Here is a 13,129-nt window from a genome sequence, read left to right as displayed (position 1 = left end):
AAATACCATGGTTCCTGACTGTACGACAGACTAAAGGAAAACTAACTTACCACAATAGCCCCGGCAGTGTCCATAGCGGTAACCATAGCGTCATGCTGACCAGGTATCGTATACGCCTTCGTCAGCATACCCGTAGCGTTCTTCTTCATGTCACCGTTACCGTCATCGTAGTTCATCTGGTACGTCAAGATCCCACCAGCGTCGACGTCGATGGAAAACGCCACCGGGTCTCCCGTCTTCGCGAATTTTGGAGTGACGCTCAGATCCACCCTCTTGATGGGTTGGGCAGATTCGTAAACACTGAGGTAAGTTTCACCCCCGCACATCTGAGACCCGTCCCCGGAACAAGGGGTGGAGCAATTAGCGGCGCCGGTCGCATAGTTAGCGTTGGGCGCATTATTCCCGCAAAAACAGAACCGACCTGAGATCAAACCTGAGTATATTGCTTTGTAGGCGCCGCATAAGTTGGTACATGCTTCTATGGTGAGACTGTTTGGATCATAGTAACCGGGGCTGAACGGGAGGTGGCGGTGTCGAATATCTTCAAGGAAGCAGCCATGGGGAGTACCTGCAGTAAAGAACGTATGTAAATGTTACAAAAAAGCCTCTAATAGTCAGTTTTATTCTGAAGAGTTAAAGAAAACACACGTTTGGTCTAATAGACGTATTTTCAAAAATAACTCATTTGAAAGTATGTATATTATGACAACATACATTGTGTACATGCTGTAAGCTATTCCTACGTGCGTTAGATCGCTGACTCAGTACTCGAAAGGTACTAGAATTTGTTCTTTGCTAAAAAAATATATAAATCAAAACTGAACATAAGATGAAATGTTCTTAATTATTAATAAATTAATTTGAAACGTACGTCAGTTTATGTCATGATGTGGTCAGTTGTAACTAAATCAATAGCCAAAAAGGGTTCGATCACCTTTCGGCAACAAACGTATATTGTACGGAACAGGACCGTACCAATGTGAATAGTCTGACATGGGCATTGGCAGTCGATACTCTGGGTCAAAGCGAACTGTCAGAAAGGATATGACAGTGAACTTTACTTGAACAGGCTCGGTATGAGTGTGCATCATCGTATCCTCTCCTTGATTCCATCCCCTTGCACTACACCAGTAATGTTTACGAAAAGAGACATTCCATAACAAATCCTTTGTGTTTCGGTTGGACTCTCACATGAAATTTCATTACTCTATAAACTATCATTATTTTGAATTAGGTGAGCCTTTTCTATCTGAAACTTTGACGTATGCAAGCTTAGTCATAGAAAAAGAATCTTGGGATGTTTCTTTCCATGTTATAGCACACACTAACCTCTTAAAACTGTCTTAGAATTTGTGTTTGGTATTATCTGAGATTCCGTTCAGTATGGTAGGAACTGGCATTTACGATCTGTATACGTACATTTGGGAAACATTAACAACGCTTGACCACCCGATTCCGTTAGTTGTCTTTGACGACAAGCATGGACAACCGAAGACCCAAATCTTCACGGATTTACATAGTATGAACGCCATGGGATGTGATCATGAAGTCAACCAGCCCAGGCTAGTCTAGACATGCCCATCTGCTGAATGTATCCATATCATTGGAATATTATGTCTGAAGCAATATCGGCAATATGGAATTATGTTTGATGCGGATTATCATTTCCTACTTTATTACTAATGGTCGAAGCGGTCGTATAATATGGCGTGTCCTTTTACATCTTACCATCGCGTTGGTAAATGGTCGCTGTATATTTGTGGGATTGCCTAGGTATGTTTGCGGGAATTCCCCGGTATGCTTGCGGAATTCCCTGGTATGCTTGCAGAATTACCGTGGTATGTTTCCGGTATTGCTTGCAGGATTATAGTGATATGTTTGCGGGATTACAGCGGTACGTTTGTGGGATTATACTGTGGAATGTTTGCGGTTTACAGTGGTATGTCTGTGGAATTACCGCGGTATGTTTGCGTGATATGTTTACCGGATTACCGCGTTAAGTTTGTGGGATTATCGGGGTGAATCTGCTGGACTGTGGTTTCATGTCGCCGGAACTGTCGCTGATATATAGATAAGGAAATAAATCACTGCATTACCGCGATGTGTGTGAGGATTCACTACGATACGTCTTCCTTTGCCCCGATCAAGATCTACTTTCTACATGCAAATACCTACAATCTACCCAGATGTCCTGCAAGTACGACAAAATTTCCAATACATTCATCGATCGTTTTGATCTGCGCTGATTTACGCCTCAAAACGTTTCAATTGCCATCGTGGGTATTCTTCAAGTATTTCTAAACACCGCACTGATTTAGGGGTCAAAACGTTTCAATAACCTTCTCGTGTTCTTGAAGACGCTCTGAACACCGCATTGGATGTGTGATATATTCCGTTGTGTTCAGATCCAGTAAACATCGATATACTGGTTATGGATCTAAGCTCTCTATTGTTCCTTCTACGCAACCGTTGCTGTCCACAACCTTCCACAGAAACGCTAGGAGCAACGAAGGAGTATGTAACACTAACTACCGATGTTGTTCTTCATCGTACAAGCTGCCGTGTGAAGTCAAACACAGCGACAACCAGTTAAACAGGTTCGGAACGACCTGTATGTGTGTAGCTAAGGGTAAAGAAGGATGATTTTCCAGGCCGTAAATAATTTTTTATCGATTCCCATCGAGTCAGTAAAACGTTGAACGTAAGTGAATGTGTTGATGACGACAGATCAATTGGCGTGTGATGTTGCCATAGAGACACGACAAAAGCCGGGAGATCGATATTGATCCACAATTCTATCTATAAACAATCCTCGTACGCAAGTCAATGCTTTGCACGTTTTATAAAATTGTATTGATTTGTTAGTTTATTATGGTTTGTGTAAACAAAATAGGACTGTGAAATATACCACGGATGAAGAGTCAGGTGACATATCGATTATTAAATAACATGCTAGTTGCTAAGAAGGGTATGACAGTTTCCAAAGCCAATTTCCAAAGACGTTGAAAGAATCTGTGGTATTTCAAGAGGTTTCAGATTTGTTGCGATATAACATCCACGGCGAATTAACAAACCGTGCCAAAGTAATGTATCTCATCCCCTTTTGTATTCCAGACCGTATAGAGTTTTAAGTGAATGAGTAAGCATCAGGATGCATTTATATAAACATAATATTTTATCGTGTTTTACCCCTATTATGAATTTAGAGATGTACTTCGACATGCTATATATGGATGGTCATTCAAACTGACTATAGTAAACTGAATAGCAAAAGAGAGGCAAATGTTTCTCAAACAATGAAATAACATAGAAGTAAGCGTTCATTTTTACATCTTCTATTTAGAAACTTGACTAAAACAGAGTTGTGTTCCTTTTGCTGTTCAGTATTGTATCATAAAAATAAATATTTCAAGAAATCTTTTACATTAAAATATATAACTTTTTGATTGAAAGAAATAGGGATGCAGGGTTGATCTATCATATCAACCAACAATATTGGGATTATGGGATTATGTCTGTAGAAAATTGAAAGTAAATGCATCCTTGCACGAAGAAGGGACAGAACTCTGTAGGAGGTACTTTGCTACAAGTGGCCATCGTTGGCATTGTAGACCCTGGGCACGAGCATCGGAGTCCAGTAGGTAGTATATATTTGCCACTTTTGGCAATGTTCAAGGAATGTTACATTGCACTCTCGCGGGGAATCGAACCCGGTCTCTGCCGTTAGGAGCGACCACTACGGACCCGCCAAAAATACTGACTCCCTTCCAGGAACCACGGAAGTGAGGACCGGTGAAAGCTGTGAGATTATGACCAACAATATGGTTGAAGGACCGCCAAGGTCTATGGATAGTCAACATTTTTATTGCAATGAGTGCGACGTTTCGGTGAACTTACGAACATCGTTAAAAGCAACCGATTGTGGTTGTAAACTTGAGAGGCCGGATAGCAAGCATTTGGGCACTTTAGTAATTGTGTTGAAAACTGACTCTATATTGCAACAGGATTGCGTTTGTGGAGACCTTTAGTTAGGGCGTTTCTATACATCTTTGGTCATGATTTAGGGTAAAACGTAATAAATTGTCTTCAGCGACATTTGTGATCAGAATACCATTCTATAAGAAACAGGGCCCAGAAGTTCTTCCCTGAAAGTATACAAATTATAACAAGTAGGGATATTCCATTTTGCGAGCATACCACTAACTAATGCCAGTGCAGGTGAAAAAGATAGTTATTATAACAAGTAGGGATATTCCATTTTGCGAGCATACCATTAACTAATGCCAGTGCAGGTGAAAAAGATAGTTATTATAACAAGTAGGGATATTCCATTTTGCGAGCATACCATTAACTAATGCCAGTGCAGGTGAAAAAGATAGTTATTATAACAAGTAGGGATATTCCATTTTGCGAGCATACCATTAACTAATGCCAGTGCAGGTGAAAAAGATAGTTATTATAACAAGTAGGGATATTCCATTTTGCGAGCATACCATTAACTAATGCCAGTGCAGGTGAAAAAGATAGTTATTATAACAAGTAGGGATATTCCATTTTGCGAGCATACCATTAACTAATGCCAGTGCAGGTGAAAAAGATAGTTATTATATGCATCCATACAGATAAAACATTTCCAAAGAAATGGAATAAATTCTCACATTTTCTCCTCATCATCTGTTCCCCCCTTGGCTTCATCATTTGCATTTTATCAATCTTGTAAATCCAGTATCCCCTACTTTTGGGGAATGGTATATAATATAGATATTGAATCTGTAGTTTTACTGTATTTTTCTCTTGCAACCTATTCCCTGTTGTCATAATCATAGACTCATACTCATAGACACCGTGGATATTTTGATCTCCCGATTACACAATACTAAAGAAAGTTTATAGAAGGCTCATGACATCATTGGGTTCGGTGGAGTAGCCTAGAGGTTGAAGCGTTCGCTCGTCACGCCGAAGGCCCGAGTTCGATTCCCTACATGGGAACAATGTGTGAAGCTCACTTCAGGTGTCCATCACCTTGGTATTGCTGGAATATTTAATGTTTAAATTGTTGATTTTTCCGTCAAAAATAGTGCGATTATTTCACCTTAATTTGCATGTTCTGCTCAACATGATGAACACGAAAATGGCACCTACGTAAGGCAACGAAACCGGTGTGCATATCTTTCACTGTATGTCATGATAATAAACATGGCTGCTTTTCAATTTCGATTTAGTTTGCACTTTGTGCGATTTCGGGTACTGCCTTGTGGATATCCGTAATCAACACTGGTTAGCTAGATAACTAATTAAGTAAACTCGCCGAACTTGTTTACATTGTAGTAATCTCCATTATCAAAGTTTGATGATCGAAAGCAAAGGCAAGCTCAGTGGTTGAGTTAAGCTTCCATCTGCCCACTCAGTCCTGCATACTATGTTTTATCAACCTTTTCTATTGAATAAACAACTCATTTTCCCCTCATTCCTCATCTATTGTTGAAACATCTCATGTACATAGATCACCCAAAATTACTTGTCATGTATCTCCTGCTTGATAGCATTACCATCTATGTCCAATCAACGCCTATACAGAATAAAGAAGTTGTGTAACCAGAAAAATAGTCATTCTTCATTTATCCAACTTCTAGAACGCAATCAAAGTTGAGTTTGAATGTTGCAAACTACTTACAAAAGGAGCTTATGGGTATGAATAAATAATTCTTGAAGCGTCACATCAGAGTGCTATGTCACCCTGGAAGAAGAAAAGGGATTGTGAACTTATTTTACAAAGTGACACATTCTTTGAGCCTTTTCCCGCTGATAAATAAAACAACGACGAAGATGAGTCGACGCGCCACAATCCAACAGTGTTGAAATCAAGCAGGCGAATTCACGTGAAGTGAGGGGTGTCACGTGTACACGTTTTGATGCACGCATTGAATAAATCGGAGATGTTCGTGTTGAATGGGTCCTTTTGGATGAATCTTTCGTGCAAAACAAATATACCTACGAACAATGGTGACTAAGCAAAATAGTTATATATTTCCAATGAATAGTTTCATCTGAAATCGTAACCCCTTCTCAACCTCAACTATTCCACTGTTTACGCAATATTTCCGAGTTATTCGATTCGTCCCTGATTTGAATCAAGTTTTGTAGGTACTCGTTATGAAAACTGGCAATAAAGTTTTGTGCCTGTTTAAAACTGTTTCGTTCGTCCTTCAGGGTGGATTTACGCATTATCGGAAATAGTGTGTAATTTTTCTATAGTGCGAGCTTTGACTGACTGTTGAGAATCAGGTATCCCGGGTACAAGCAGTGTGGCGTTTTAGGATAGGACAGGATAGGATATGTATACAGCGCACATTCCCATGCAACTAGTGCTTACTCAAGGCGCTGGTATTTGTTTCCCTCGGTCATCTCAACTCCCTGGGGAGTATACAACTCTTGCTGCCACTAGGCGCGCGGATTTTATTCGTGGCTCTCTCATCCTAACGAGGTACCCAATTCACAGTAGGGTGGACTGGGACACATAGTCACAGTACTTTGTTCAAGTTCACTACACATTGCTGCACCTGCGACTAGGTGTTTGCACGTATTCATGTGGCCACCATCTGGTCATATACCAACGGATTTGTGGGTTCTTTTAAGTGCACAGGCTTGTGATACCACGGAAAGAGTCTGCACACAAAGTTGACTCCAAGAGCCGAAAGAGTTTTATTGTCTGCGGCTTTAAATCGTCGGTTTATCGCTCCTAAACAACTACATTGTTGAATCTTTTTGTTTTTTAATTAACGCCGCAATATTCCTGCTATATAACGAAAATTGTAAATTGCCAGGTTTTGTGCTTGACAGTCCGGTGCTTCATATCATGAACATCGATCTAAGCAGGACATGTTTCCACCAAGTTAGCGAGCCTTGATCAGCAATCCCTTTCATCGCCTCATATAACGCACACGAGTTGTTGTAACCCAAGGGTCCACATGTGCATGGCGACAGAGGAAGTTCTCGAAACACACATTTTATTACGTTAACTATCATATCTATTTAGCTTTTATTCACTTTGAGAAACTTAATTGTCAAGAATTTACGTGATACGTCTGTCTAGTTTTTACCATGGGACGACCGCATATGTCCTATTATTTATGTTCTAAATTATATGTGGATTAAAACGTTGGTGTAATGGACAAGGGAGTGCGCTTGTGTAAATATCTGCAGTTGCTCATCACCTCAATTGTAATACAGAAGTTGTGAATTCGGCGCAAGTTGTGCATATTTCGGAAGACATCAAACAAAACACGGTGACAGTAATGAAGCAAGTGAACTCGGATAGCGCGTACAAGCTGCGGACTGCCCTTTTGCCTGTCATTTAGTGCTGTGGACAGATGCATGCCGTTTTGCTGGAAATATACGCTCTATTACACTGTACTGAACACAGTTAATATTTTAATACGTGTAATACACCGAGCGTTGGGACGTTGGCAACGCTTGAACGCGTAAGTACAATCTTTGCAGGTTTGTCAAACGCTATATGTTTCTCAGTCTGACATCAGCAGATTGTGAACCCGATTCCAACAAACACGCGACGGGTTTGTTGAAAAAAGGTCGCTTGCATGGGATTTATAACCATTAACTTTACTTTTTGGGTGCTATTCAGCCGCTTGCAACCGCACCAATCGTTGGCTGAGCTCTCTTCGTTCTCTACCCAAAATGGCGGCTGAGGTAAAGGTGAATAACATGTCTAAATGGATCAGCATCCCCTGTTCGTTCTACATCTCCAATGCAGTTATCAGTAGTCATAAATCAAACATCAAAACCTTCCTACTAGGTTCTTCATTGGAGCCACGCAAGAAAACGGTAAAATCGCTCCGCCATTTTGCGAGAGAGATGCAAGCCCGAGGTAAGCGACTGTGTAAGCCATTTACTTCTTGCAATGTATCTAACATCTATGATCGTCGCTCTGGGCGACCAGGGGCAATAAGGCAAGTCCGGGACAGCTTAACGGGAACGACTACATTATGAAAACAGTCGCAAAGTGCCACACAAACAAGGGACTGGTACAACCGGTGTTTTGTGCATGAATACATAACCGGATGTGCGAAATCGTCTGTATAGATGTTACTTGCATGCATGGCATCCACATGTCATCTCCTCTTACTGCATATCATTTGAATCGGAGGTGCCAGTGGCGTAAGTATCGACGTTGGGCATAAGTCATGTTTTCTGGCGAATCCGGGCGCACTTATCACTGAAGGAATCAACACTGGAGTCCTCCCTGATAGCTTTTATGGACCTTGACGTCGTAGAGCATGGTCGTGTTGGGGATAGGGACTTATGGTCCTGAGCGTCACAGTCTCTGGCTGAACTGCGTTCCATATTGTCTTTGTCACAGATCAATACTGGTGGGCCACCCTTCAACATTTTTATTGGGTAACATCTCATCTTTTCGTTTGAAATCTAACGTCCACATCATGTAGGATTTGAGATCCAATTCTTCCAAAAGATCGATGCCATGATTTTTCCAGTACTCCAGGCCTATCTTCTACGAAACACATCTGGGACGTCTTGGGCACACGTGTACATCAACATCAGAATCCATCCACTACTCTCAATGAACTCGGTGCTGCGCTGACTGATGAGTAGGACAACACGAGTCAAGAAGGCACTTTTGGACTCATACGAGGAATTCTCATGCCCGCGTGCGCATTGGTGGCTCACAGAGGTGGTTTTAATCTACATAGGCAATATAGGAATGTTACCTAATACCTCTTCTTTGACCTGCTTCTCTCACCAAACACCAGTATCCGTTGGGGGAGTACATTAGAAGTACTTGTTTTATTTAGGGCTATTGCATTGCAGAAATGGTTAGGCAGAGGGGAAAACTGATATGATGCAGGTGGTGGTGGTGGTGGTGATGACGATGATGATGATGATGATGATGATGATGTGTGTGTGTGTCTAGTTGTTTTTGTTTAGACATGTGTAAGTACACTGACATATAATACCCAAGCCTAACATGGGTACAAAGCCATGACTTTGTTCTCTTGATGAAGAGCGCCACGTATTCTGATAACACGTGCCATCTTCTAACATTTCTAGCTTATGTGACTTTTTAATGACCAAACATTACACCGGCGAGAAATACAGCTTTCGGCTGTAAGTTAATAATCAAATTATTTTACGAGTTGATATATGTGAAATTAAGTGGGGAAGTGTCACAGTGAAACGTTATTACTGGAGCGGAATAGTGAAACCATAGGGAGACGCAAAATAATTACTGCAATCATTATTAACCTTAAGCCATGGGGAATTGTGAAATTTTAGGCTGAAGGGTAATAGTGAAACTACTGTACAAAGTGGAATAGTGAAGCCAATGGCAATTGGAAGCAGTGAAAATAAAAAGGAAAGGATGACAGTCAAAATGATACTATGAAGGGTAATAGTGAAGCTGTTCTTTGAACGGAACTAGTGAATCTAAGTGACGAACTGGAATAATTTAGGCAAAAGTGTGATAGGAAAGCTCCTGGGCAAATGGAAACAGTGAAAACTGGGAAAGCCGGGGAAAAATAAATGTATGGCGAAGCAAAATAATTATCAAACGGTATACAGAGGCCGAAATTGAAACAGTGGGTGAAAGGCATGAAACGTGGAAAGAGTAAATGTGAAACTTTAGCCTGAAAGGTTATATTGAAACTTTTGTCCCAAGTGGCAGAGTCGGGGGAAGTCAAAGGGGGCCCCGTCAAACTATAGAGCAAATGTGAATAGAGAATCAGTGAGGTAAAATGGAAAAATGAAACCTCAGACTAAAGGTTAATAGTGAAATTTTAGGCTGAAAGGTAGTGTTGAAACTATTTATTAGACAAAGTGAAATTGTGAAACTATGGGGCGAAGTTGTGTAGTGAAAATGTAAGCTGGAGTGTAGTTAAACTATAGGACGAAACAAAATGATAATAAACCGTGAACCTTTAGGCTGAAAGTTAATAGTGAAACTACTGTAGTTAACTGACCTAAGGCGAAGTGGATCAGAGAAAATAAAGGGCAGAGCGGATAGTGAACATGAAGGATGAAGGGTTATAGTAAAACCGGTGGGTAAACAGAGCCAGTGAATCCAAGGGAAGATGGAATATGATGGACGAAGGGCAGTAGTTGAATCACCGTGCGAATCGGAATTGTGAAACTACATTGCGAAGAATAATAATTATCAAACGGTATACAGAACAGGAAAAGTGAAACAATGGTGTGAAAAGGAATAATAAAGCGTCACACCATTAGGTAATCGTGAAATGTTAGCTTTTGGCTAATAATGATGCTCGTGGACAAATGGAAATAGTGAAACTAAGAGGACGGAGTGGTGAAATGAACAGTTAGGCTGAAGCTGTATGGTGAAACTAAGAGGACGGAGTGGTGAAATGAACAGTTAGGCTGAAGCTGTATGGTGAAACTAAGAGGACGAAGTGGTGAAATGAACAGTTAGGCTGAAGCTGTATAGTGAAACTAAGAGGACGAAGTGGTGAAATGAACAGTTAGGCTGAGGCTGTATAGTGAAACTAAGAGGACGAAGTGGTGAAATGAACAGTTAGGCTGAAGCTGTATAGTGAAACTAAGAGGACGAAGTGGTGAAATGAACAGTTAGGCTGAAGCTGTATAGTGAAACTAAGAGGACGAAGTGGTGAAATGAACAGTTAGGCTGAAGCTGTATGGTGAAACTAAGAGGACGAAGTGGTGAAATGAACAGTTAGGCTGAAGCTGTATAGTGAAACTAAGAGGACTGAGTGGTGAAATGAACAGTTAGGCTGAAGCTGTATGGTGAAACTAAGAGGACGGAGTGGTGAAATGAACAGTTAGGCTGAAGCTGTATGGTGAAACTAAGAGGACGGAGTGGTGAAATGAACAGTTAGGCTGAAGCTGTATAGTGAAACGTTTGGGCGAACAGGAACATGGAAACTGAATGACGAAGAGGAATACGTAAACTTCAGCATAAACGGTGAACAGCGTTGCAATGGGCCGAAGAGGCATAATGAAATTTGGAATGGAAATGAGAATGGGATGAAAGGAATGGCGAACTACGTATGCTATGTTTGAAAACTTATGCCTATACAGCGATCCTCTAATATTCGGTTGGTGAAGTCATTATTGAGGAGATTTCAGATACGTATGGACACTTATTTCAATTCACAAATATACATAACGAAAAGTATTTGTGAAAAAAATAAGTGTTGCTGTCTTATGATCCTTTACCATCAATGTAACGTGTTAAACACTTCGCGTCATTGAACAGAACACGGATTATGTTAATAGTATGCTAGAGAATAGTGGTTTTAGAATGCATTTCAATTGTAAATTTCAGACAGCAATACCAGTCTATCAGGCTATGATATATTTATTATAATCAACTTGTTTAGTTTCTTTAACTTCTTGTTAGCTGCATGTACACAAATCAAACTAATTAGTCACAGACAGGAACACTAATTCTGATCCTTCATATTTTGCAATGACAAATTAGAATTACTATTTTGCAATTATTTTAAATATACTGCATGACATGTATGCGAACAATTAATCTGAAACATGATACCTCAGTGCGGAGCTATCAGACTGGAAAAGATTGTCCCAAAACACATATTTCCTCAACATTTGCAAGTCATTCTCCACATACGGTTATCTCTCCCATGGGACCATAAGGGATCGTTCCACTTACCTGCGGACCGGACTTGTGTGGCTTGTAATACCTACAACAAAGAAAATGCACGTATTATTACTGCCCATTACTTTATATGTAATTTTATTTTTTTGAAAGACTTCAGTATCACAGTTACGTACCAAAGATACAAGGAGTAGTATCATTGCCCCGGCCGCCATTTGTTCATTGTCAAGTAAGTATTGCAGGGTTGAGACCAAGATCGCGACGGGTACAGACAGGTAGAATAATGACGTCACAGGTTTACTGATATCTGATTGGTCCACGTGACCTTGGCGGCACCTGCAGCGCTAGACAATCCCTCGCTTAAAGACACCACGTGAATTATTAACGTTGTAACGGTTTCGCTTCTTTATACAAAAAATATTGTCATGGATCGAAGATGTAGATTACTGACATGGAAGCAATGTCATATATAACGGGGATTGTTACTTCCGTGGGTTGGCATAAAGTTACTAAAATCTGTTTCTGATATAATTATTGGTATTGATTGTCAATTGATTTTCCACTTATAAAACATGTGTATAGCCAATAATCAAGATAGTCGGTGCTGACTGATGGAGCGGTTCCACAACATGGTCACGCAGTGTGAAGTATTGACCGCCATTGATAGACAGCACTGACAAGTCAAACTCCACACAACCAGAGCAAGTTCAGTACCAGAAAACATTGTCAGCTCCACAACAATGAAACAACCTGGTCTATTAGGACAATGTCCGCTTACAAACGGAATTGATTAACGAGTTTATTTTCCTCCGATATTTTCTCTTGGTCCTTCCAACAACCTCGTTGCCCCAAATTACAAAATGTCCCCAAGGGAACAGAACGATCAATATAATACAGCAATCAGGCCATGTCGCTTGATCACGAAGGGCGCGGATGGTTGTCAAGACATCACCTTTGTAAGCTGATTTCTACAACAACAATTCCCCGCTCTAAACATAACTACCAATCTGCATTCGCCGGCTATGCTGGCAATTTAACGGATTATGTTTGAGCTGTAATAATATTCTTGGTGTCAGCTAAGGTATGAAAATCGGTATTGATACTGTTTTGATCGTCTTTGAGTGATGCTGAGCGGCTTGTTTCTGATGGAGGGATATTACAGCTGTTTCCAGTCCTGGAACAGTACAGTAAGCTGTTGCCTTGGTCACCTACGAAATCAACAAATACTTGCTCCCTTTAGTGACGATCAATTGCGGTCTTAAATGCATTGTGTTGGAAACAAAAAACATTACAAGACAAACATCCCCCATACGACGGATCTTACATGTTCGTTCTCTGCCACCCCACACAACACCCTGGAGAATGGCGTTAAAAGCACTCTATATTTACAAGAACCAAGTGATATGGTACAAACAATATCTTATCATATTTATTTACTGTCTGTTCAATATTTGTTCACATTTCCAAGCTCTGACGACAAAGAGTAAAGATGTATTTCTG

The 13,129-nt window shown here is 40.5% G+C and overlaps 1 protein-coding gene and 1 long non-coding RNA gene across 2 annotated transcripts in view; one reads left to right on the top strand and one right to left on the bottom strand.

The window, feature by feature from the left end:
• LOC137283742 (polycystin-1-like) overlaps positions 1-11,858 on the bottom strand; it is a 60,684-nt gene extending 48,826 nt beyond the window's left edge. Inside the window, exons 1-3 of the mRNA XM_067815410.1 lie at positions 11,806-11,858; positions 11,684-11,714; positions 51-568 (exon numbers count right to left, since the gene is read on the bottom strand). Of these exons, the coding sequence (XP_067671511.1) occupies positions 51-568; positions 11,684-11,714; positions 11,806-11,844 (588 nt within the window). The 5' untranslated portion in view covers positions 11,845-11,858. The remainder of the gene's footprint in view (positions 1-50; positions 569-11,683; positions 11,715-11,805) is intronic.
• The window catches only part of LOC137283747 (uncharacterized), a 702,566-nt gene that overhangs the window by 70,806 nt on the left and 618,631 nt on the right, over positions 1-13,129 (top strand). The gene's annotated exons all lie outside the window — the stretch shown is intronic.

Source organism: Haliotis asinina, chromosome 5 (genome assembly GCF_037392515.1).
Source record: "Haliotis asinina isolate JCU_RB_2024 chromosome 5, JCU_Hal_asi_v2, whole genome shotgun sequence".
NCBI lineage: Eukaryota > Metazoa > Mollusca > Gastropoda > Lepetellida > Haliotidae > Haliotis > Haliotis asinina.
The sequence above is the reverse complement of the archived record's forward strand: the minus strand, read 5'-3'. Positions and strand labels throughout refer to the sequence as shown.